This window comes from Pelophylax lessonae, assembly GCF_965119305.1.
Source record: "Pelophylax lessonae genome assembly, chromosome: 6".
NCBI classification, from domain to species: domain Eukaryota; kingdom Metazoa; phylum Chordata; class Amphibia; order Anura; family Ranidae; genus Pelophylax; species Pelophylax lessonae.
The window spans coordinates 249,562,184-249,588,954 of record NC_138773.1 but is presented as its reverse complement, the minus strand read 5'-3'; the positions used below and the strand labels follow the sequence as shown (position 1 = coordinate 249,588,954).

The window sequence follows — 26,771 nt, the reverse complement described above, 5'->3', positions numbered from 1 at the left end:
ATAGTGTAAGCAATTATGTTTCAAGAGCATATTCAAAGATTAGCTTTAAAACATTTTCATGCATTTTCTTCTGATGTTCAGACCGGGACCTGAATTCTTGACATGATTGTAATTCACTGTACATTGCTCAATACCAAATGCAAAAAAAGGCCCCATATTAAAAATGCACTAAAAATGTTGTAGTTTACCACACCATAAAGGAGAAGTACAGTCAAAGCTTGGTTGCAGTTCTCATGTGGATCACAGGAGTGCAGTTAGTTCTGCACTCCTGTAACCTGTTTTCAGCAGACAGAGGGCTGAAGCCCTTTGTCACCTTCTGTCACAGAGCCTGTCCAGGCTGGAGCAATTTTGTGACAATATGGTAGAGATCCACCCACAACCCTGGACCGGCACATGACTCAGCCTCTCAGTGAGCCACGGCAAGCCTGAGCAAGCTGCTTCTACCCCCTCCACAGTCCCGTTTCCCGTGAGCACGGGGGTTGGGGGAAGAGCAGACAGCGGACAGCGATGACTGACAGTTACCCGCTCTCTGCTCAGGGAGCTCTGAGAATTGAGTGTGTAGCCATCTTTGATCGTTCGGTTCTCAGTCTTAGAGCCGGCAGAGGACAGCTGCAGCATCGGTCCGATGCTGCATCCACCTAGGTAAGTAGAATTCTTAATTTTTTTCCCCCATACTTCTCTTTTCAATGAGATGGCTGCATTATTTCTCCTTTTCCGGCATTGCTTTATTTTCACCTGGTCCTAGTATGGCTATGCTTGGTCACTCCATTGTATCTATGGAAGGAGCCCAGGTTGTCACACTAGGCTGCTCTCCTGATTGTAACTACAAGCATATCTCCTCTCTACATCTCCATTACATGGGGGTGGGGTAACTAGTAGTTTACAGAAGGAAGATAGCATTCTGGTAAAATCAACAGGCACTGCATTTCTGCTAAAAGTAATAGGCATTTTCTGTACTTGCTGTCTTAGTTGAAAAAAAAAAAAAAACAACAACAACAATGCAGCCACCACCTCTAAGGATTAGTAAACTGCAATATGCTAGATTTTTGTTCTGGGTTAGACATCCATTAATGTGAAACTCCAGCCAAAATGTTTTTTTTTTAATTTGAATAGAGTAGGGAATAGCTAAAGCTGCAATCAGGTTTTTATTGCTGTGTGTGCCTTTCATTTAATAAAACTTCACTATGATTAGTAATGAGGGTAAATGTCACTAGGAACAAGACAGCAATAAAAACCTGGCAGGTGCGTTTTTGTGGATTTTTTGCTGTTTGTGTCTCAATGAAGACACTTTCCCTCACTTCCTCTTCTGGTGTCACAGCAGGAAGCAAGGGGATGACCTCTACAGCAGAGCTGGAAAATAATTGGAAGATTGTTTTTAATGTTTACAGTAGATTACATTAGGTTTTCAGGTTTATATAGTGAATGGTAATGTGTCCTAAACATATATACAGTTTTAAACTTGTTTAGAATGTATATACTTTCAGAAAAGATGGGTGTTCCGTGAGAATTACCTACCCCGTGAGAAAAACCTACCCTCGTCACTTCCGGTGCACGGCAGTGTGTGTAACGCAGCGGTTACATTAAAACAGCTGTGCTGCAATATGAGTCATCTCCGCTCCTATCCCTGTCACATCCCTGATCTCGGCTAGTAAATATAAAAACGGCGGCGGGTGTATGAAAAGATAAATCACGGAGCCGAGAGACGCTTTTATATTTATTAGCCAGATCAGGGAAGTGACAGGGACAGGAGCGGAGATGACTCGTATTGCAGCACAGCTGTTTTAATGTAACCACCGCGTGGGTAGGTTTTTTTCACGGTACACCGTGATCATTTCATACTAGTGCGCATGCGCACTAGTCAGCTCCTCAGCTCTTCCATTAGGTATCCGGGGCTGGGAGCATGCGCACTGCTGCGCTGCTCAGCTGTTCCTGGCCGGAAGTGACGAGGGTAGGTTTTTCTCACGGGGTAGGTAATTCTCACGGAACACCGGGTATTGTGTACTGTATGACCATTTTTCAAAATTATTTTACTATGATAGGGTACTTTTCACAAACTGGGCACCAGAGCATTTAGTTTCAAGCATCCACACTCCTTTCTACCACAGGAAAAGAAACATTTAGGGAATACTCACAAGAGACATTCCAGCATATCCAATGGATGGAAGCAGCACACTTGAAGTTCTCTGCACTTTTCTTTTAACAAGTAAAAAGCCCCTGTTTGTGAAAATGATTGCTTTCCACATTTGCATAATTTCTGCCATCCATTGTGTGTCTGCCAATTATGTGCAGCCTTATGCATAGCCTGTAAAATGGGTAATGTAAGCGTGGCCTAAGACTTGACTTGCAAAGACGGACCACCTATCTTCAGCATCATCACCATCAACAAAGACACGGTGTGGCGTATAACTGTTAAATACAGCAGATAGCAGATAGCGGAATAAATGGGATCTAGAGCACCATTGTTTCCAACTATGTAACTGGTCCTAATATTGATTTTTATTTATGCTGTACAAACTGTTCAGCTAGATAGAAATATTAGGTTACCACTAAGCAGTAGAGCACAGCTTTCTTAAATCAGATGAAATTTACAGTTCTTGATGTCTGTCAGTAGTAAGTGGATCTATGCAAATCATTCCTTTATGAGTCTGTTGCAATTTGTGCATCCAGAACTGCCGGTTTATATTGCACAGGTACAACCTAAATTGCAGAGCCACTTGTATCCCACCTTGGATACAGTTATTTCAGGTTTTCTGTTCATTAGCCAACACGGCTGTAAGCTCTGCCCATTTGTTTTTTTTTTAATTTTGTATTAGAAATAATGACATATAGGTACAAACCTTAAATTTTTTAAAAAAAGCTATCCCTGTGCAGAAAAGTAATAATAAAAAGATCCCCAGTGAAGGAGGATCTAATACTTTTTTTTGTTCTAGGGGTTGGAATAATACACTAATACTCACCATACATCATGGCCCTGCAACAACCAGTTGTCTGGTGCTTTTCTCTCCAGTGCTGGAATGTGGGGGACACTTTCAATAGTCACATCCCATACTGACTGATGATGCTTCTGTTGGTCCTTCACTGAATAAAGTGCAGACAATAAGGGGAGATTTAATAAACTGGTGCACACGGAATCTGGTGCAGCTGTGCATAATAACCAATCAGCTTCTAGGATTTATTGTTAAAACTTAGGCCCCTTTCACACCGGCGGACTGTTCAGATCCGCCTGTCAGTTTTTTTGGTGGATCTGAGCGGTCCCCTCATGCATTCCTATGGGGCATCGGATGTCAGCGGAGACATGTCCGCTGACATCCGATCCGATCCGTCAAATCTTGAAAGATGGAAACCCTATTTTCCATCTGTCCAGCGGATCGGATCGGATGGGATCGGATGAGAACGGACCAGCGGTCCGTTCCCATCCGACTTCCCCCATAGAGATGCATGGGGAACTGACAGCTGTGTCTCCACACACAGCGCGGAGACACAGCTGTCATCCTCCTGCTCAGCGGGGGATCGGCGGATTGATCCCCCGCTGAGAAAAACGGACACCGTCCGACAGACGGAGTGTGTGAAAGGAGCCTTACTTGAAAATGTTGAAGTTAGATGCTGATTGATTACTATGCACAGCTGCACCCGATTCTGTGTGCACCAGTTTTAGTAAATTCCCCCCATGATGATATCAGTGAGGGAGGGGCAGCGACAAGACCAGTCAATGACCGGCAGAAAAGAGCAGCTTCAGTGGACTCGTTGTCATAACTGGAACAGACAGGGAGGAGGATAGTTATATTGTGCATGAAGGTAAGTATTACTCTGTGTTATCCATCCTCCAGACATAATGAGTATTAGCTTCTTCTTTAGTCTTGGAGAAGAAAGGGGGAATGAGGGATCTTTTTATTGTTACTCTACTGACCAGAATTAGGGCTTGTTCAACCTACGTCTGTTGAACTATATTTTTCTGCTGTGTCTTCTATGTGTCCTGTTTACACCATATGCTTGCAGTAGTGTGCAGTGATGTGCAGTAAAACGCAGTACAACAAACATGGTATGAACAAGCCTTTAGGCAGTAACAGTATTTAGATCGAGTTTTTGACTACTTGAATGGCCAACCTCACCATGCACTGATAGTTATTCTGTCTTGGGTATAAACATATATGCTAAGCATAGCAAAAAGGGAGTAAATGTCAGATCTTTTGTCACATATAACAAAATCATTTACAGCTTGCTTACCCTTACTCAGATATTTCCCATATACAAATAAGAATTGCTATTTCCATGATTCTAAAATATGAGTTGTTAATGACCTACAACCTATTCATGAAACTGTTATTCTTTAAATAAAATACACACAATGCCCCTGATTTACTACAGCAGTCTTTTTTTCACCATAGGGCAATGGCGGCCGGTTTATAGGGGGCGCAGGGGCGCCGCCCCCCAATCAGCAGTGCAAAAAAAATAAAAAAAATACCATTTAAAGCCCTCTAGGGGCACCGGACCTATTGCTGGCTATTGGGGGGGGGGGGGGGGTTTGGCAATCCCCGATTGGCAGCCTTCTGGGTGTCACCGGGGCGCAGAGCAATGCGCCCCAACACTCCCCACTGTAGTCCTGTCCTGGCTGTGATTGGTCCAGACTCCAGCCTGGACTAATCATACAGAACATCCCGGTTGATGACGCGTGGGGGCAGTGCGTGCGTCAGTCACTCACTGTCCGTCACCGTCAGAGCAAGAAGGAGCAGCGGCGCGCATGGTCGGTCCAGACATCTCTCCCGTCCCGTCTTCAGCAGCACACAGCACAGCAGTCAGTCCGGTCAAGTGAGTCAGCCAGAGCCAGCCCAAGAGCAGGTAAGTGATGAAGCAGCCGCTGCCTCAGTGCCTCCGTCTCTCCTCTCTCTCCGCTCTCACCCAGGGCAGCGGCAGTGACTGTAAGGTGTCCATGTGTCCTCCTGTGCACGCTGGTCTCTGCATTGAAGGGGGCATGTACGCTGGTCACTGCATTGAAGGGGACACGCACGTTGGTCACTGCATTGAAGGGGGCATGTACGCTGGTCACTGCATTGAAGGGGTCATGTACGCTGGTCACTGCATTGAAGGGGGCATGTAGGCTAGTCACTGCATTGAAGGGGGCACGCTGGTCTCTCTGCATTGAAAGGGGGCACGCTGGCATCTCTGCATTGAAAGGTGGCACACTGGTCTCTGTGCATTGAAAGGGGGCACGCTGGTCTCTGTGCATTAAAAGGGGGCACGCTGGTCTCTCTGCATTGAAAGGGGACACGCTGGTCACTCTGCATTGAAAGGGGGCACGCTGGTCTCTCTGCATTGAAAGGGGGCACACTATACCTTAATTACTGAAGGCCCCTTTCACACTTTTGCGACCTCAAAGTCACGCAATTTTTTACAGCGTTTTTTTGCCGCAAAGACATGCCTATTACATTTTTCTGTTTGCGCCCCCCCAAAAATTTTGAGCACCAGCCGCCACTGCCATAGGGTATGCTCATTTCACATTCAAGAGATTAGAAGAAAAATGTAACAAATATTTCTCCAGAAACTGATTGGGCATTTGAAATCAACATTACCTATGGCGAGATTTATTCCCTTAGTAAATAGGAGCCAATGTATTTTTGATTACCCTTCTTCTGTTAGCTCTAAACTCTCCTTACAGTGTACAACGTCTTTGCTGCAATTGTGAAATGAGTCTGACAATGTTCATTTCAATGGAAATCTCCTCTCCCGTGATGATTGCATGTGTACAGTGTGATTATCCCTCTGAGATGTCGCTGACACAATACTGAGCAGGAAGTGTCGGTAATGAGGAAGGTTAACACACCATCGTTTTTTGTCCCATCATGGATATGTTTGCCTTACAATTAAACATGCCACATAGAGCTTTGATTGTCCCAGCAATATGATTGTCATTTAGTTTAATTGCATCATGGGCTTAGTTATTTACACAGTTCATCTTCTCAGCATCTCTGTGCTCACTATACTAGTTTCACAAAAAACTTAAAAAGTCTGATGCTCTGACATAGCAGAAAAAACAAGAGTTTTTTTCTAATTAAATTTATAGTAAATAATTTGGTTTTTCCAAACCTTTTTGTAGAGATGTACAGTATATTGTTTCTCAAAGCTGGTTTTTGTATTTTTGATTTTCTAGATTCAATGCATTGCTTTTTATGTTTCTGGAGTTCTTATTTTCATTTAGCATACTGAATAAAGTTTATGGGTATGCATTAGATTGATTTTTTCAGCACATTGACTGTGAACGTGTATAACTGATAAGCAAGGTGGCAATGCATTCTTGGAAAAAAACGGAACTCCGGAAATATATAAAAAGCACAACTAATGTGGCTATGTAATCATAAAGCTGAACTTTGGGTATTAGGCTAAATACCCCCAGGGACATCCCCCCCCCCACACACGCACACACACCCGCACTGCAAGGGTTAGGTGCTCATAATGTCTAGGGGTGCCAGAATAAAGAGAAATACTTACCTTTTCCCTGCTCCGGCATGCTCCCTCGATCCATGTGACAGGGTCGGTGCTGCCTCCTCTCTTAGGCGCTCCTGGCTGAAGTTGCACTCCAGCCTTCCCCACGTACAATGCAAGGTTAATAGCCCTTCATTGTATGTGGTAAAGCAAAGGGACTATACATAGCTCGGAGTTTCAGGAAAAGTAGGAGAGCACAGGAGCAGGCCAGAATAGGGGTAAGGTAAGTAACAATCCATCTTCATATCCCCCTTAGAGTTATGTAATAGAGCATCTTTATCTCCTAAGAGTGTACAAGTACACAATTCATATGGTGCTCCTAGAAGAAGTGCATAGTCCCTTGGTCCGTTGGAACTTTCATCTGTATCTGTAGACCATCAGCAGGGTAGAGGTATGGATGAGGCAACTGTATGGATGGATGGATGAACAGGAGAAGAGACCAAGAGTGGAACCTCTGCAGCTCCCGTAGAAGATCTGGGTAGGATCACCTCAATGTGGAAAAAAATGAATAGCAGGGTGCTAAAGGTCAGTATCAAATAAAAACACTTTATTAAAATAGGAAGCACACTTAGGCCCCTTTCACACAGGCTTTCCGATCAGGTCCACCTGTCAGTTTTTTTAGGCGGACCTGATCAGATGCTCCATGCACCTCTATGGGGCAGTGGATCTCAGGAGCTCCATCTTCGGGACATCCGGTGCTCTCCGATCCGATCCTGTCCCTGAAATCCAGATGGATGGAAATCCTATTTTCCATTCATCTGGAAGATCGGATTGGATGGGATCGGATGAAAATGGACAGGCGGTCTGTTTTCATCCGATCCCCCATAGAGGAGAGCGGGGCTCTGACAGGTCTGTCTCTGTACACAGAGCGGAGATGGACCTGTCATCCGCCTGCTCAGGTGGATCGATCCCCGCTGGGCAAAATGGAGTCTGCCGGGTGGAAAGCCCTTGTAAAAGGACCCTTCCAAGGAAGTTAGCATGAAACAGCATTGATAGGGAACATCTGGGACCAAGCAGCTGTAATCAGTGTGAAGCTGTAGACATCACTGGGCAAAACAGAGACTGAGGATGACAGGGAGTCACTCAGTTATGTAGTATCAAGTATGGGTATTGGCAGCAGTGTTCTAGGCTGCACACGAGGATGCCTGGTGGATGTTGGGAGAGGGGGTGTACATGACGCGTTTCCAGGGACTTGCCCTCTTCTTCAAATGCATGGAAAGTGAAAGGAAGTGATGGACTTATAAAGCCAAAAGGGCAGGAAGGGGAGGAACATGGGAGGGGAAGGAGGGAGATAGGTACACATAGAGCTAGAAGGGCGGGAGGGGGAGTAAAGTGGGAGGTGAGAGAAAATCACAGAAGACATAGCTGAGCCATGAACTCTTGGCTTGCAGACTACCTGTATCAGGGAATACAACATTACTACTTGAAGCAGGGAGTAAAACAAGAAAATGAAATAAAATATCTATATTACAATATTACCATTACTAGAGATATATTCATATATGATTAAAAATGGATATATATTGGGAATTTGTTCCAAAACCCAAACTCGAAAGCCATAGGTGGAGCCAGCATGAGTGTGTTCAAAATGGCGGGGAACACAAACATGATCGGTGCTGCCTTCCTCAATGAGTCTCCTGTGTTCACCAAAATGTGTGTTCACCAAAACGTGTGTTTACCAAAATGTATGTTCACCAAAACGTATGTTTTGGTGAACACAGAAGACTCATTGAGGAAGGCAGCACTGATCATAGTGTTTCCTGCCATTTTGAACACACTCATGATGGCTCCACCTATGGATTTCGAGTTTGGGTTTTGAAACAAATTACCCCCCTGTGACTCTGTGGTGGAGAGGTTTCATACCCTCTGCCGAAGAGAAACCTTCTGGATTTATCACCTCCATGGAGGCCTTGATGTGCGTGATATTTTGTAGCGAGTACCCAGTATCCTCTCTGTTCTTGTACATTTTTCAGTTTTTGGTATATTATCCGAGCTTCTGTTATCATGTACCTTTTGCTACATACCATTTTGTCTCTTTGAATTAGAAATGCATATCAGTTGTGCAGTTTTGTGTGTGTGTGTGTGTATATATATATATAATTTAATTTAGCTTATTGATTTTTTTTTTTACTATATATTGGTCTTGTATATATCTTTATTACCAATATATTTCAATTTTTAATCATAAATGAATATATGTCTAGTAATAGTAATGGTAATATTTTAATGTAATACTTGATCCTTTTATTTACAGTGCAGCTATTTTATTTTATTTTTTTGTTTTACTTCCTGCTTCCAGTAGTAACATTGTATTCCTTGATACTGGCAGTCTGCAAGCCAAGGATTAGTGGCACAGCTATGTCTTCTGTGATTTTCTCTGTCCTCCCACTTTCCTTTACTTTCCTTTGCTTTATTGCTGCGATCCAAAAATGTATATGGGAAATCAAAATGGCATTTGGATCATGGAACTCTTAGTCTTAATATATGTTTATTTTATTATCACAGAGCAGGTTATGTACATAAGATGACTTGTTACTTGAAAGTAAAAAAAAAAAAATGATTTTAAAGGTTTAAAGCCCAGAAGAGGGAGCTCTAACTCTGTATTTTAATCAGAGGTACCTGATTGGACTGCATGTACTCCTCTAAGTATGTACGGCACAGTCGTCTGTCCCAGTCATCAGTGATGTGACCGCCGTACATTATCTCCCCAAACAAGTACCGAAGGTCTTCCCAGGGCACCTGAAAGTACATCAATTCTGTTATCATGTGGCCAAAACTGCTTGTTTCTTATAAGGATTCTGTAAGTTTTGATGTGACAATATCTTGGTGAAGATTTTGTTTAAATCAAACTAAAGCAGAACTTATATTATAATTGAAAAACACAGAGACCAGCATTTTAAAGTATAAAAGGGTAAAACACAATATCTAGTGAAAAGGGTTTAGAATATACAGGGTGTATACAGTTGAAGGTACAGCAGTTTTGTTGGAATATATGAAAAAGGCCATAGTGCCACAGTGTATGAACAATAGACAAGGTAATTGCTCAAGGTTTTCACTTAGTTGCAGCATAATGTCACATTTAAAATTTAACCTGTGTTCACACTGGACAGCCAATCATACCGCAAAATTAAAAAAAAAAACATTTTTGTTTATACATGATTGGTTGACTGAAGTGAGCATAATTTCACCTTGTTCACCATCTCTACTCCTTTATTGAATCAGTAGTTGTTTTGTAGTAAACTCAATCTGTGTGGGTTGGACTGAACATCCTCTTTAAAGTGTTGTCCATAGCAACCACAATTTTTTCCAGCTTTTATTTTCATAGTGGATGTGAGAAAATGATTGTTACAGGCAACAACAAAGCTTTCCAATTCCTCTGTTTTACCATTAAAGGCCCATCCCGTTGTGTGTGTGTTTTTTTTTTCTACATAAAAAAGATCACATTTAAAAGAAACTGAAATAAATGCTTCTATTTATGATGGTTTTCTGAAAATGCAAGTTGCCTGGCAGCCATGCAGAGCCTGTGACTTCACGGACTCCAATCAAGTATGCACCTACTAATGTCAAAGTCAAGTCAGAACTCTTGAACTTCATACTTGTTCAAGGTCCATGATTCACAAAGCATTAAAGTTACAAAACCAGCATGGTGGCCAAGCTACTATCATTTTCAGAAGGAGCGCTCATAAACAGCATTCTCTATATTTATCTTTGCATAGGTCATCTTTAAAGCAATTCTATTGCATGTAACACAGATCACAGTGTTCTGGAGCGTTAAAAGGCAATGTAGAAATATATTTTATTTCCTTTTATTATTGCTGTGCAGTAATTGGCAACAATCGGCTTTAGTATAGATGTTTTCTCATTACACTTTTGACAGCAAAATGTTTGGTAGAGTCCGAGGAACCCAACCCTGCTGTGTGCCTAAACTTTAGAGATAATTATTCCAAATGGTGATGTTCACCCTCATTTTTTTTAAAAGGAGTTTTTATTATTATTTATTTTACAGAAAAGCTTGTCATTAAATATATATATATATATATATATATATATATATATATATATATATATATATATATATATATATATATATATATATATATATATATATATATATATATATTTTTATACATATCTATATATGAATTTAAACTGGCAAATGTAGCAGTAACAAAAAACACATATAGAGGTTGATTTCCTAATAGATAAGCTGTTAAGGGAATGTTCACTGAACTAAAAAATATGGTGAGGCTGTGTTCAGTTTAATCAACCAATCCTGTTAATGCAGTAATCATTTCTTTTTGTTTTCTTTATTTAATTGGGTATTGAAAGTGAACACGGGTTCACCCTATGTATTATTATTCACATTGCAAAGTGAACATACACTTTGCTATAGGAACAGCCTAAGTTGCTTTAGTAAATCAAGTCCTTTGTCAGATTAGTGAACAGCTTCATGTCAACTCAATATGCTTCTTTTTAGATATATTACCTTGACTACTTAGCATATTTAAAAAGTAAAGTTAGGAAAATATTCTACAATTACAGTGCCACAGTTTCACTTTGCCATTGTGTTATCATATTACTCTAATAATAAGGAAATCAATACATATTGTTCTAAAACATATAGTAAAACAGCAATACAATAAAATATGTACCACAGTAATGACAAGTATTAGAAAGTTAAAAAAAAAAAAAAGTGTAAATTTGTCAATAAAATATCAGCTCTGGTTATCCATAAATAAAGGTAAAATAAATCACCTTTCAAGGTCAGACATCGTACCTGTGAGTTTGCTTCTAGATAGTTGTAGAGAACATTCACAGATATTGTGAGGTCTCCGATGTTAAAAGGATATTTTCTATTCCACCCCTGGGGACCAAATTTGCGCCGCTCAGCCACACAGGCATGAAAATAGCACAAGGAAAAGAAAATGCTTTTAAACTCTTGCTCTCGCGTACACTGGTCAAGGGTGCTCTGCAAGACAACAGCGGAGGAGACATTTTTTACACACCTGTCAATATTCTGTCAATTCCCATCAGCATTCTAATGAAGTCTGAATGTAAACGATTGCTACACTTGCTGTATACTGCATAAGATTACTGTATGCTTTAAAGGCTACTCAATAATACAATTTACTAGCACTTAAATTCAAAGTGGAAATCAATCACCAAGAAACAAAGATTTAGGTATAAATTGTAACGACCAATAATACTGTCAAGTGCCCTAATTATGGAATAAAATACACATGTATTAGGTATGAGTAGGCAGTCCGTAGTTTGCTAATTAAAACCTAAACAGTAGCAATAGTGGACAAAGATGAGAAAGTTTTACTATTGCTGCAATTTTCCAAATATAATATATTGGGTTATTCAAGACTGAATAGATCTGGATCACAAAAGGCATTTTTTTTTCTGTTTTACATTTTGGTTTGCTAGTTAAAGAAAAGTAAAAATAATTTGCAAGACACTATTCACTTAGGATTTATGCACCTGTAGTTTGTTAATTGAACTATATTTCTAAGAAGCTGCTTTTTAAACCTGTATACTATCTAACATTCCAAGGTGGTGCATATCTGTGAAGTGTCCAGTAATGCTTTGCTGGATGAAACAAAACTTATCAAGCTCAGTACGGAATGCCATGAAACGCAAGAAAAACAAATCTGACAACCTTAACAGAATTGCAAAAGTGTATGTGTTCATCATTTTAAACAGCATTAAAGTGCAGTAACTAATAACATTTTCTATAATAGGAAAACGTGTAACTTTATATCATGTATAGTATGTACTGTAAATAGACTGTAAGACAGATCTAAATCAACTTGACGCTCCTCCTAGAATTTGTGACAACTATAATGTCCTCTTATCCTCTTTAGGACAGGCAAAAATATCACGCTACAGCCAAGGTTTTTAATAAACTGTTCTAAGATGTAATGTGAGAAAAACCTACATTCACTGTACACAAAAATGGAGGTTTCATTTTTTTTGGATTCCACTGTTTTTTAAAACAGATAATCACATTATCTAAATACATTAGCAGCTCAGTCTCAGCAAATAATGAAGATATTAAACTGAGTTTATTGACAGTGTAAATGTATTATTTTTTTTTTTCAGAAATATAGGTTTATGTAACATTCCAGTTGGGTAAAAATTCAGCAATACATTACTTTCTGTACTGAGAAAAAAAGCTAAATAACTTCACACCAGATTTGACACCATAGTCCTTTAATGATAAAAAAAAGACCACCAATAGTTCAAGTTCTTGAGGCAAACTTAAAAACACCAAAATAAATAATAGTAATAATACAAAAATTTCTCTAACTTTTATACAGTATTTGCCTGCCGTTGGAGATATAATTTTAATAAAAAGTTAATATATATTTTATTTCTATATATACAAACGTATGATGTCTGAATTTCAGGCCAACTAACTGAACCAATGAGCATAAAAGGGAGCGCTTGGTAGGAAAGCAAAGCACATTGGGCTCTATGGCTCAGTACACATGGGTACATCATACATCAGCTTAACATCATACTAAAAAAAAAAATCAAACTGCAGCATTTGTATAATTGTCCACCACAGTCCTTATTCACTTATAAGAGCTCCTGTGAAGGAAGATTGTATGAGCATCATGGGCGTTAGATGCAAGTCCAATTCTAGCACTTGTGTGTATGCACACTGGCTTATACTCTTGGGTCAGAAAAAATTGCACCCATTAGGATAGATCTGTTCTCTCCAAGTATTTCCACAACAATGATCACATTTTCGTGAATGGGTATTATTATCTTACACCTACCTGCCTTTAGTCTAACACAGCACAGATGAGGGTTTTGCCTCTTTTCTGACTTTTAGTAGTGGAAAGAACCCTTGGGTGCAAATTTTCACCACATGTTGGTAACAACCAATGCAATCCATACATACAAAGAAACCGAAACCAATAAGTTCATAAATTCAGTTATGTGTAATGAAATGGAATGACACAGGGAAAAAGTATTTGAAAACACTAACTGAAATCTTTTTTGTTACCCCAACACTTCATATTCCTGATATGTGACTGCTGATGAACCATGTATTTGTATGGGAAAGCCCCCTGTTCTCTTTGTATTGCTTCCTTTGTGTGAAATCCTTGGTTTTCCTGCCAGTCCCTCTGCTTTCCTAATAAAAAAACTGACCACACTAAGCAGGCGAACACACTGTGGTCAGTTCTATTGCTATGCTGGGAACTCAGCCTGCTCTCCTCTAATGATCAGACTTGTCCTGACACCCCCACCCCGCTGCACAGACATTCACAAGGAAGCTCAGTGTGCTGCTGCTTCTCCTCCCCCCGGCTCTTATGCAGCTGAGAACAGAGGATCTGTGATCACTTAAAAAATAAGGGAAAAAGGTATTTAAAATGTTTTTTTATATCCATACACAAGAGTTTTACCTTTGATTTCTATTTTAAACTGAATGGGTTGTTTTACAAGGTGATCGTTTACAATCATACATCACACATATATACAGACACACACACACACACACACACATATATACACACACACACGCATCGTACAAAATCCTTTGTTGGTAATGACAGTTTCAAGACGCCTCCTGCATTTAGGCCCATTCTTCCACACAAACAGTCTTCAAATCTTGAAAGTTTTGTGGGCCTCTTCTATAAACTGTGATCTTTAGTTCTTTCCATAGATTTACTATTGGATTCAAGTCAGGAGATTGGCTGGGCCATTTTAGCAGCTTTATTTTCATTCTTTGAAACCAACTGAAAGTTTTCTTGGCTTTGTGTTTGGGATAATTGTCTTGCTGAAATATCCACCCTTGTTTTATCTTTATCATCCTGGTAGATGGCAGCAGTTATCAAGACTGTCCTGGTACATTTTTCCATTTATCCTTCCTTCAATGATATGAAGGTTGCCAGTACTGTATGCTGAAAAACAGCCCCGCACCATGATGTTCCCACCACCAATCTTCACTGTTAGTATGGTGTTTTGGGGTAATGTGCAGTGCCATTTGACCTTCAAACATGGTGTGTTTGATGGCATCCAAAGAGTTACATTTTGGTCTCATCTGACCAGATTATATTCTCCCAGTATTTCACAGGCTTGTCTAAATGTTGTTCAGCAAACTTTACACGAGTTTCAAAATGCTTTTACTTCAGCAATGGAGTCTTGCGTGGTGAGCGTGCATACAGGCCATGGCGGTTGCGTGCAATACTTATTGTTTTCTTTGAAGCAATTGTACCTGCTAATTCCAGGTCTTTCTGAAGCTCTCCACAAGTGGCCCTTGGCTCTTGGACAACTCTTCTGATAACTCTTTTCACTCCTCTGTCAGAAATTTTGCGAGAAGCACCTGCTCGTGGCCGGTTTATGGTGGAATGATGTTCTTTCTACTTCCGGATTATGGCCCAGACAGTCCTCACTGGAACATTCAGAAGTTTAGAAATCCTTCTGTACCCAATGCCATCACTATGTTTTGCTACAATAAGGTTGCAAAGGTCCTGAGAGAGCACTTCTCTTTTACCCTTAATGAGATGATTCTTGTGTGACACCTTGGTAATGAGACATCTTTTTATAGGTCATCTGTTGAGACTGAACCAGTAGCTATTCATTTGCTTTCTAATTACTGATAGATTTCAGCTGGCGTCTTGGCTTTCCATGCCTCTTTGCACCTTCTTTGTGTGTTCAATACTTTTTCCCTGTGTCATTCAATTTTATTACACATAACTCATTTTCTGAACTTATTTGTTTTGGTTTCTTTATATGTATGGATTGCATGGGTTGTTACCGACATGTGGTTAACATTTCATGTCAATAAAACCGTTAGAAATATTTTTACCTAGAAAAATTATTTTACCCGATGTAAATTATTTTACCCGATGTAATATAAAATTATTGCAATATATAGCATAGAAAAGTATTGGGACACCTGCCTTTACACGCACATGAATTTTAATGGCATCCTAGTCTTAGTCCGTAGGGTTCAATATTGAGTTGGCCCACCCTTTGCAGCTATAACAGCTTCAACTCTTTTGGGAAGGCTGTCCCCAAGGTTTAGGAGTGTGGCTATGGCAATGTTTGACCATTCTTCCAGAAGCGCATTTGTGAGGCCAGGCACTGATGTGGACGAGAAGGCCTGGCTCACAGTCTCCATTCTAATTCATCTCAAAGGTGTTCTATCGGGATGAGGTCAGGACTCTGTGCAGGTCAGTCAATTTTTTCCACCCCAAACTCGCTCCTCCATGTCTTTATGGACCTTGCTTTATGCACTGGTCCAAATCATTTGGTGGAGAGGGGGTTTTGGTGTGGGGTTGTTTTTCAGGGGTTAGGTTTGGCCCCTTACTTCCAGTGAAGGGAACTCTTAAGGCATCAGCATGCCAAGACATTGTGGACGATTTCATACTTCCAACTTTGTGGGAACAGTTTAGGATGGCCCCTTCCAAACTGACTGCATACCAGTGCACAATGCAAGGCCCATAAAGACATAGAGGAGCGAGTTTAGGGTGGAGGAAATTGACTGGCCTGCGCAAAGTCCTGACCTCAACCCAATAGAACACCTTTGGGATGAATTGGTGCATAGACTGCGAGCCATGCCTTCTCATCCAACATCAGTGCCTGACCTCACAAATGCGCATCTGGAAGAATGGTCAAACATTCCATAGGCACACTTCTAATCCTTGTGAACAACCTTCCCAGAAGAGTTGAAGCTGTTATAGCTGCAAAGGGTGGACCAACTCAATATTGAACCCTACGGACTAAGATTGGGATGCCAATAAAGTTCATGTGCTTGTAAAAGCAGGCGTCCCAAAACTTTTGGTAATATAGTGTATGTCTCACTACTGTATTATACGTAATATGAAATGTCAAATGAATAAACCCCTTGCAAAAATGTGAAATTGGCTCTGCAGCTTAAACTCTCCCTCGCAAAAATAAATAAATAAAGTACCCTGTAAAGCAGGGGTCTTCAAACTATGACCCTCCAGTTGTTCAGGAACTACAATTTCCATCATGCCTAGTCATGTCTGTGAATGTTGGAGTTTTACAATGTCTCATGGGATGTGTAGTTTCGCAACAGCTGGAGGGCCGTAGTTTGAGCATCCCTGCTGTAAAGGAACTGTAATAATACTTATCTGTCATGCCGCTCATGGCAACAGAGACATTTTAACTGGTCAAATTCCACTACAAAACATCTTACAACATAGTGGTAATGTTTCCAAGCTTCAATCATTTTCAATAATTTGAATATGATTTCATTAAATAGAACAAGACTCTAAGAAGGAAACAATCAGAGGGGATTGATTTAGGGTCCTTTCACACGGGCTTTCCACCCGGGGGACTCCATTTTGGTCACCGGAGATCGATCCGCCGATACTCGCTGAACAGACGGATCGCTGCGCTGAGACGGACTTGTCAGATTCCCGCTCTCTTCTATGCCTGTCCGTTTTAATCCGATCCTATCCGACCCGATCCTCAAAGCGGATGGAAAATAGGGTTTTCATCCATCTGGATTTCACAGACAGGATCGGATCAGATAGTGTTAGCGGACATGTCACTGCTGACATCCGCTGCTCCATAGGGGTGCATGGAGCATCTGATCAGGTCCGCCTAAAAAACTGACAGCAGACCTGACTGGAAAGCCCGTATGAAAGGGGTCCTACTAAAACTGGAGAGTGCAAAAACTGAAACAGCTGTCCATGGTAGCCAATCAGCTTATAACTTCACCTTGTATAAGCGTTAAAAAAAAAAAATAACCTGGAATCTGGTTACAATGCAGAGCTGCACCAGATTTTGTCCCCGCCAGTTTTAGTAAATCAACCCCAAAGTGTTTTCACTCCCAATATACAGTACAATGTCACTCACCTGATCAAAATTGTCTAGTGCAGCATGCAAATTAGCCAGCATGCCAGTTGGGGGTTCGTTGGTAATTTTGATTGCATTTTCCAAGATACCTTGTGGGATGATGTGCTCTTTCAGTGTTGTGGCCGGCTCCGCACTCATAAAGACACGGTAATCAGGGTGGCTTTCATTACTGTACTTTTCCAGTAATTTTTCTAACACGCTTAACCATTTAGCTACCAGGTGAATATTCTGTGAAAACAGACTGCGTTAAATCACAGCATACAATATCATTAGATCCTATGAAGTTTATACAGTTTCCTATGTCTAAGGTTCGGTTCAGTATGAGTTAAGGGGAAAAAAATACTTAAATAAAATATTCCATATTTTAGGGTGTAGCGCCCAATATTTCAGACAGTGCATCTATCCTTGACTATAGATTAATGGGCCAAATCCTGTACATAGCAAGGATTTCTGTTGGGCTAAAGGCCTATTAAGTGGGTCATATCCTGCAGCTTTCCTATAACTATGCCCATAAGCTTCACTTTCAATACCACCCTACTCAGCCCCATTGTTGGTCTCATTCCACACTGTGACTTTCTTGCTACTACTGCATGTACCCTTTCTGCATATTTCAGAACATACACTGCAGCATGTGGCATGTAAGGAACCATGAAAAAATACAATACAAGGTCTTATAACTGTCTTTGCAACCTCACTAGAAGCAAACATTTGGTTGATCATAATTTTTATTTATAGTCATTCAATTCAATACCAACTATGTACCCATGGTACACATCCTCACTTTAACATTATTTTTTTCCTACTTTGTTACTGTTAGCCCAGTATTAAAAAATGTCACAGAGTTTTACCATTTTGGCAATCAACAAATGGAGCAAGTTTGGAGTTGAAGGAATACCATTTATTGGCTAACGGCAGCAGCAGGAGCCAATGGCTTCCATTGTTCTCAGCCACGCCTGTGAGACAGAAGAGAGGGGAGAAGAGCTGCTGCATAGAGCTAGAACAAAATCAAGCTATGTATTAAGGGGAGGGAGGGGCTGGGGATGTGCTACTATTAAAAGGTATATTACCTTAATGCAGAGTATGCTTTAAGGTAGAAAAAAAAATGTTTACCTTTACAACCACTTTAACATGCATAAAGCTGGTGGATTTTATTGCTTGGATTTAAAATGCAAATGTTTAAAAACCCAAAAATACAAAACTTACACCTACATTTTGAAATACAAATGACAAGGATCTACAAAAATCGATGCTGAGATGACCCCTAGGTATATCTTGCATCAGGGCGTAGATTTGAATAAATGTGAAATTAAAGAATACTGTACCTATCTTAATTAAGAATGAAAATAACTTTGGTAATTCCCCATATACAGTATCTCACAAAAGTGAGTACACCCCTCACATTTTTGTAAATATTTTATTATATCTTTTCATGTGACAACACTGAAGAAATTACACTTTGCTACAATGTAAAGTAGTGAGTGCACAGCTTGTATAACAGTGTAAATTTGCTGTGCCCTCAAAATAACTCAACACACAGCCATTAATGTCTAAACCGCTGGCAAAAAAATAAGTAGAACCCTAAATGAAAATGTTCAAATTGGGCACAATTAACCATTTTCCCTCCCTGGTGTCATGTGACTCATTAGTGTTACAAGGTCTCAGGTGTGAATGGGGAGCAGGTGTGTTAAATTTGATGTTATCGCTCTCACTCTCTCACACTGGTCACTGGAAGTTCAACATGGCACATCATGGCAAAGGACTTTCTGAGGATCTGAAAAAAAGAATTGTTGCCCTACATGAAGATGGCCTAGGCTATAAGAAGATTGCCAAGACCCTGAAACTGAGCTGCAACAAGACCATACTGCCAAGACCATACAGCGATTTAACAGGACAGGTTCCACTCAGAACAGGCCTCACCAATGGTCGACCAAAGAACTTGAGTGCACGTTTTCAGCGTCATATCCAGAGGTTGTCTTTGGGAAATAAACGTATGAGTGCTGCCAGCATTGCTGCAGAGGTTTAAGGGGTGGGGGGTCAGCCTGACAGTGCTCAGACCAAACGCCGCACATTACATCTAATTGGTCATCATGGCTGTTGTCCCAGAAGGAAGCCTCTTCTAAAGATGATGCACAAGAAATCCCGCAAACAGTTTGCTGAAGACAAGCAGACTAAGGATATGGATTACTGGAATCATGTCTTGTGGTCTTTGATGAGACCAAGATAAACGTATTTGGTTGAGATGGTGTCAAGCGTGTGTGGTGACAACCAGCTGAGGAGTACAAAGACAAGTGTGTCTTGCCTACAAGCAAGCATGGTGGTGGGAGTGTCATAGTCTGGGGCTGCATGAGTGCTGCCGGCACTGGGGAGCTACAGTTCATTGGGGGAACCATGAATACCAACATATACTGTGACATACTGAAGCAGAGCATGATCCCCTCCCTTCGGAGACTGGGAGACAGAGCAGAATTCCAACATGATAACGACCCCAAACACACCTCCAAGACTATCACTGCCTTGCTAAAGAAGCTGAGGGTAAAGGTGATGGACTGGCCAAGCATGTCTCCAGACCTAAACCCTATTGAGCATCTGTGGGGCATCCTCAAATGGAAGGTGGAGGAGCGCAAGGTCTCTAACATCCACCAGCTCTGTGATGTCATCATGGAGGAGTGGAAGAAGACTCCAGTGGCAACCTGTGAAGCTCTGGTAAACTCCATGCCCAAGAGGGTTAAGGCAGTGCTGGAAAATAATGGTGGCCACACAAAATAATGACACTTTGGGCCCAATTCGGACATTTACACTGACGCTGAGCACGTGCACTCAACTTCTTTGGTCGAACATGGCGAGGCCTGTTCTGAGTGGAACCTGTCCTGGTAAACCACTGTATGGTCTTGGCCACCATGCTGCAGATCAGTTTCAGGGTATTGGCAATCTTCTTATAGCCTAGAAGAAAAAACAATTCTATTTTTCAGATCCTCAGAGAGTTCTTTGCCATGAGGTGCCATGTTGAACTTCCAGTGACCAGTATGAGAGAGTGAGAGTAATAAAACCAAATTTAACACACCTGCTTCCCATTCACACCTGAGAACTTGTAACACTAACGAGTCACATGACACCGGGGAGGGAAAATGGCTAATTGGGCCCAGTTTGGGCATTTTCACCTAGGGGTGTACTCACTTTTGTTGCCAGCGGTTCAAACAATAATGGCTGTGTGTTGAGTTATTTTGAGGGGACAGCAGATTTACACTGTTTTTCAAGCTTTACACTCACTACTTTACATTGTAGCAACGTGTCAATTCTTCAGTGTTGTCACATGAAAAGATATAATAAAATATTTACAAAAATGTGAGGGGTGTACTCACTTTTGTGAGATACTGTAGGTACTGAAATTTGGGTTCCTACGCTGTGCAGTGCCCTCTGTTTTCATAGGCAAGTGCAAAGTGGATTAGAAGCGATTTACAAATACGTCAACGGTGATCAGAGCATAGAAAAAAAACGATTCAGTCGCAAGGAATGCATGAGGACACACGGTCCTACAATGCGTTTAGAGGAGAAGAGATTTAACCACAGGCTACGCAGGGGCTTCTTTACTGTAAGGGCTACAAGATTGTGGAATTCCCTGCCACAAATGGTAGTAACTGCGGGGAGTATGGCTATTTTTAAAAGACTCTTATGTCGTACATCTCAAGGATCGAAACATTCATGGGTATGAGAAATTAATATGTCCACACACACCTACACAGGTTGAACTGGATGGACTATTGTCTTTATTCAACCTCACCTACTATGTAACTATGTAACTATATAAAGGCCCGTACACACGTACCGATCGTCGGCATACAAACATCGGCGGACGAAAGATCTGCCGATTGTACGCTTGTTAGTATGGTGCCTCCGACAGCTGTCTGTGCACATTCTGCGGACAAGAGTCTTTCTTGCAAGCATTTAAATTTTTGTATGCCGACACCAGAACGGACGATTGTTCGCCAGTCAGTACAGAATTCTGCCGACAGACCGCAGATTTGCAAGACTGGGCATGCTCAGAAAAGAAAAAACACAGGGAAAGTTAACCATTACATGACATCACTTCTGCAGTCGGCTGTAGTCGGCGGACAAAATTCTTGGGCAGTCTTTGCACTTTTCAACAGACACTGACATCCCGGGGAGAAAAGACGAACGTTTGTATGCCGACGATCGGTACGTGTGTACGGGGCTTAACTCCCTTCACAAAACATGATTTTGTTGCTATGTTCCTATTTCATAAGACACGGGCACTGTGTTAGGTGCTATAACAACTAGTAGCAACCAATCAACAATCCTCTTTCTTTTTAATGCCATCTTTCCTTATTTTAACTTTATGTTAATAAATTAAATCTAATCAGTTACTTTAGGTTAGTATACACTCTTTCATGTTTTTCCCGACTTTATTGAATAAGCCCACCTGTATTCAAAAAAAAAAAAGTAGGATCTAGCTGTGCAGTGCTACAGCTGGAAAAAATAAAACAGCAACAAAATAAAAAGTCCAAGATAATAGTATTAAACATATACGCACTAACCGGTAAATATTGCCTATTTTTTTTCAGGCAAATATGCAATATATTCAGGAAGATGTGTTTTCTCTTTATGTTCTTTTCAGAATGCTAATTACATCTGCTACACAATTTTTCATTATGGTTACACGTTTTAAATTGATAGTAAAATTGGTCAGCGTAGTGTGAAAAAAAAACATTTTAGTTTGAAAGAAACACCAATGTATGAGCTGTGATCAATGCTATCTTCTTGAAATAAATAAAAATCCCACTTTCAATCAGCACAATATAACTAGAATGTATCATTAAAAAGAAACATATTTGGACAGGTACCCAATTTCATTCCACAAAGCGTTTTTGTAGAAAACGTTCTTTCTTGTAAAAGTGCAGTTTCCTAGCTTGGCAATGAAGCACTTCTATAACAAACAGAATCGGCTTACTTGAAGTATAACCCAGTGGCCTTCTTTTGATGCCTTTTCCATCGCTATTTCTGCTATAACTTCCTGCCCTTGACCCAAGGAAATATTGTGAAGTTTTCCTGAGTCAATGGTAAATCCAAGTCTGTCACCTATACGATGCAAGCAATCATATCAGCGACATAAACACACAAGAGAGGGATAAGGTTTATCAAAAATGTATAAAGAAATGCACGACAGATTACACATATGACAATAGCTAGGTTGGCAAAAGATGGTTTCCTTGAGAATAGTGGGCAGGGAGACATCTGCCAGCCCTTTCTAGCTTTAGCTTCTGCTCCTGTTTCATACGTGACTTGCCTGATGGACAGAAGTGGTGTATACGCAGACAACACATTCATTCCTTTGATCACTCAGGAAAGGAAAGGCTTAAGCCCTATTATACAGGCATCTTTCAACAGGTTGGAAAAAACAGTCTGTATTTTAATAAATATAGAGTGCTTGTTATTACCTACAAAAATGCTAAATGACTGGCTTCTTGCTGCAGCACTGGGAGTAGGAATGGGTGATTTTTAGGAAATGTATAGTAGTAGTGTACTAAATTTTGTATGTATTATTATCATTACTGAAAAAAAAAAATACTAATTTAATTTGATGCTGCATCTGTCCCCTGCCATCTCTACACTGAGAACTGAGTGATCAAAGACCGCTGATAGCTTGGTTCCTCGGTCTTCAGTGAGCAGAGAGCAAATGACTGTCAGTGTGAAAATAGAAAAAAGTGCGCTGATAGTAAAATTTTACTGCTACCAAGATCCAATGTGTGTTGATCGAACATAATTTCTACCTTCACTCATCATTGTTATCACGTGGTGTATGCACATTGCATTTGTTTATGTTTATATGTTTATATTTATATGAACTCCTATCACATTGTAGCGCACCAATTATTTTTCACAAAAATGACTGTCAGTGGCTTGTCAAGAGGCTGAGCCAGCTGCTAGTCAGGCATCTGGACGTATCCTGACATTAAAGTCGGAATCTCTCCAGCGTCTGCACTGGCTGATTGACGCCAATCGTCAGCGGGCTGGGTGAGGACAGTGTTGGATCCTTGGACAGGTGAGTGTCTGTTTATTACAAGTCAGGAACTACAGTTTTTGTAGCTGCTAACTTTACATTTTTGCAGAACTGTCTGAAGCTCCTCTTTAAGCAGGCATTCACTTAGTTCATCCAGGCTAAGAGGCAGAATGTGAGCCACTCAAGTAAAGCCTATTAAGGCCTGTAAACACATTTCAATTTGAGATTGGAAACTAGGATATACAGTTATGTCTATGAGATTCTTTACTGAGATGAAAAAATAGTACTTATGAATCCATGTGAGTGCTAGGTCCCTCAGCTGCCACAACACTGTTTTCTGTGAACCGTGCATGTAAGGGGAAAAAAATACCAGAATAAAATGGTCATTATCACAGGCTTTGAAATTTTATCAGATCAGCTTTGATATTTCCTAACATATCACGTATAAGGCAATGCACCACAATATTGCCTATAAGGATGTAATGAGATGCTTGAGTGAACTGGACTGAAGGGTACAGTAAATCTGCATGTTGAGTGGATTGCCTCAAGGTCTCAAATTCTCACACAGGCACAGTTAGTGCCAATTCAATGGGATTTCTGGTGGTAGTTCCCTTAAGAACTAGTTACCTGTGCCTAATTTAGGCAAGTATTTGCGCCTGTGTCGGTAACATTACCAACACACAGCAAACTCAGTTAGATCTTAATACCACCAATTTGGGAAAGTGTTGTTAGGGCAGCATCAAATTCCTAAAGACTTACCGCCTGTTCTCAGGTTCAAAATTAAAACCAACTCTGAGCTGGCATACAGAGCTACACTATTACTCAGAGCAGTGAAATGTGTTGTCATGTTAATGGCTCCCTACTGCCTATGTCAATGGATTCGCCCACTCCCATGCGCTGTCAATCAAAAGTGAAGCAGATCTGATGAGGAACTAGTCTCTCAGCTCCCCCCTTACACTCCCCCACCCCTAGTACAAAACCCCTTAGCCATGCACCTTTAAGTATGGTGGATGGTTATAATGGAGCAGAATAAATCAAATATAATATTGAAGAAACTGATTATGTAGCTGCCTTGTTTGACATTATCATTTGAAACGTATATACCTAAATGCATACAACATAATGTAACAAGACATTGTGTTAAATCTTACCAAGTGTCTCTACATCCTTCAAGGGATCAACTCCAGGAGATAGTATGAAAACAATAGGAAAAGCTGGACCACTCTCCTGAAATGATTTGGCAAACTCTGTCTTACGCCGCTCTACATATTTGGCTCCAAGTTTCTCTTCAACAAAGTTTCTAAAATGTATTTGTGCTTTAAATTAGTATTAGTACAAGAAAAACAGACTTTGCAGCACTAGGTTTGGATCATTTGTAAAACCCTGAAGTAGATGTAACCCCAATGACTAAACATTTATACAAGCTTAAATATGTTAAACTCATTTCAGAAGTTTTTTGCAATCTTTTTAATTCTGCAACCTTTATTAACCACTTGCCCTCCAGAAGATTTACCCACCTTCATGACCAGGCCATTTTTTTCCTTTTGGTACTACGTTACTTTAACTAACAATTGCATGGTCATGAAATACTGTACACAGACAAAATGTATCAAATTCCCCCCCCCCCCCCCCCCACAAATAGACCTTTCTTTTGATGGTATTGATCACCACTGGATTTTTTATTTTTTTGCGCTACCAACAAAAAAAGACCAAGCATTTTTAAAAACAAACAATATTTTTTACTTTCTGCTATAAAACATAGCCAAAAAAAAAATCTAATTTATTCATAAATTTAGATTAATATGTATTCTGTTTCATGTCTTTGTTAAAAAGAATCCAAATAAGTGTATATTGATTGGTTTACGCAAATGTTATAGCATCTACACACTATGGTATATACACTATATTACCAAAAGTATTGGGAAGCCTGCTATTACATGCAGCTATAACAGCTTCAACTCTTATGGGAAGGCTGTTCACAAGGTTTAGAAGTGTGTCTATGGGAATATTCGACCATTCTTCCAGAAGTGCATTTGTGAGCTCAGACAATGATGTGGACGAGAAGGCCTGGCTCACAGTCTCCACTCAGATACATCCCAAAGGTGTTCTATCGGGTTGAGGTCAGGACTCTGTGCATGTCAGTCAAGTTCCTCCACCGCAAACTCACTCATCCATGTCCTTATGGACCTTGTGTGTGCACTGGTGCACAGTCATGATGGAACAGAAAGGGACCATGCCACAAAGTTGGGAGCATGAAATTGTCCAAAATGTCTTGGCATACTGACGTCTTAAGAGTTCCCTTCACTGGAACTAAGGGGCCATGCCCAACCTCTGAAAAACAACCCCACACCATATTTCCCCTCCACCAAATGATTTGGACCAGTGCATAAAGCAAGGTCCATAAAGACATGGATGAGTGAGTTTGGGGTGTAGGAACTTGACTAGCCTGCACAGAGTCCTGACCTCAACCCAATAGAAGACCTTTGGAATGAATTAGAGCAGAAACTGCAAGCCAGGCCTTCCTGTACACATCAGTATCTGACCTCACAAATGCGCTTCTGGAAGAATGGTCAAACATTCCCATAGACACACTTCTAAACCTTGTTGACAGCCTTCCCAGAAGAGTTAAAGCTGCAAAGGGTAGGCCAATTCAATATTGAACCCTACGGACTAAGACTGGGATGTCATTAAAGTTCATGTGCGTGTAAAGGCAGGTTTCCCAATACTTTTGGTAATACAGTGTATAATGGAATTTTTTTTTTTTTCATACTTGTAATGGAAGCAATCAGCGACTTATAGTGGCACTGTAATAGTAATGCAGTTTAACATTAACTGAAACTTTGTGGGAACCAGTGACACCAATTTAGTGATCAGTGCTAAAAAAAAGCACTGTCACTGTGCTAATGACACTGGCTGGAAAGGGGCTAAACATCTAGGGTAATCAAAGGGTTAAATGTGTACCTAAACAGTGTAGATGTTTACTGTAAGGTGCTTTTACTAAGGGATGTGCCTTGCAGGGAAGGAAAAACCGTCACGTCCCTACTGACAGGACAGAGCTCTGCCTTGTTTACTTATGCAGAGCTCTGTCCTGTCTTCTTCTTTGTCGATCAGCGGGTACTGGTGGTCATGCATTGGCCGGCACCTGCTGATCAGCTTGTGCTGTGCCTAATCACAGCACAGGCAGCATGCTTGTTTGTCCCCTACCCGGAAGTGCCAGATTACGTACTAGGTACGTCATGCGGGACAGGACAGCCACTTTGCCGCCCTACAACAGCATTATGCAGTCTGCAAGTAGTTAAAATAATACCTGATGATCCTGCATAAAGGTCCTTGTTCAGACACTTCCTGTTTTGGACAAACATCTCCCATTTGTGGTCCTCCCTTTCCGCCCTGTCAAAGGCACCCTTGCTGGAGACCGAAAGCAGCCATGCTG

General features: G+C 40.7%; 1 protein-coding gene across 1 annotated transcript in view; it reads right to left on the bottom strand.

Moving 5' to 3' along the window:
- LOC309558730 (dynein axonemal heavy chain 11-like) overlaps positions 1-26,771 on the bottom strand; it is a gene marked incomplete at both ends in the record, with an annotated part of 1,130,439 nt that overhangs the window by 206,175 nt on the left and 897,493 nt on the right. Inside the window, 5 exons of the mRNA XM_082261779.1 lie at positions 9,097-9,216; positions 11,255-11,446; positions 17,323-17,550; positions 22,289-22,416; positions 24,490-24,638. Of these exons, the coding sequence (XP_082117905.1) occupies positions 9,097-9,216; positions 11,255-11,446; positions 17,323-17,550; positions 22,289-22,416; positions 24,490-24,638 (817 nt within the window). The remainder of the gene's footprint in view (positions 1-9,096; positions 9,217-11,254; positions 11,447-17,322; positions 17,551-22,288; positions 22,417-24,489; positions 24,639-26,771) is intronic.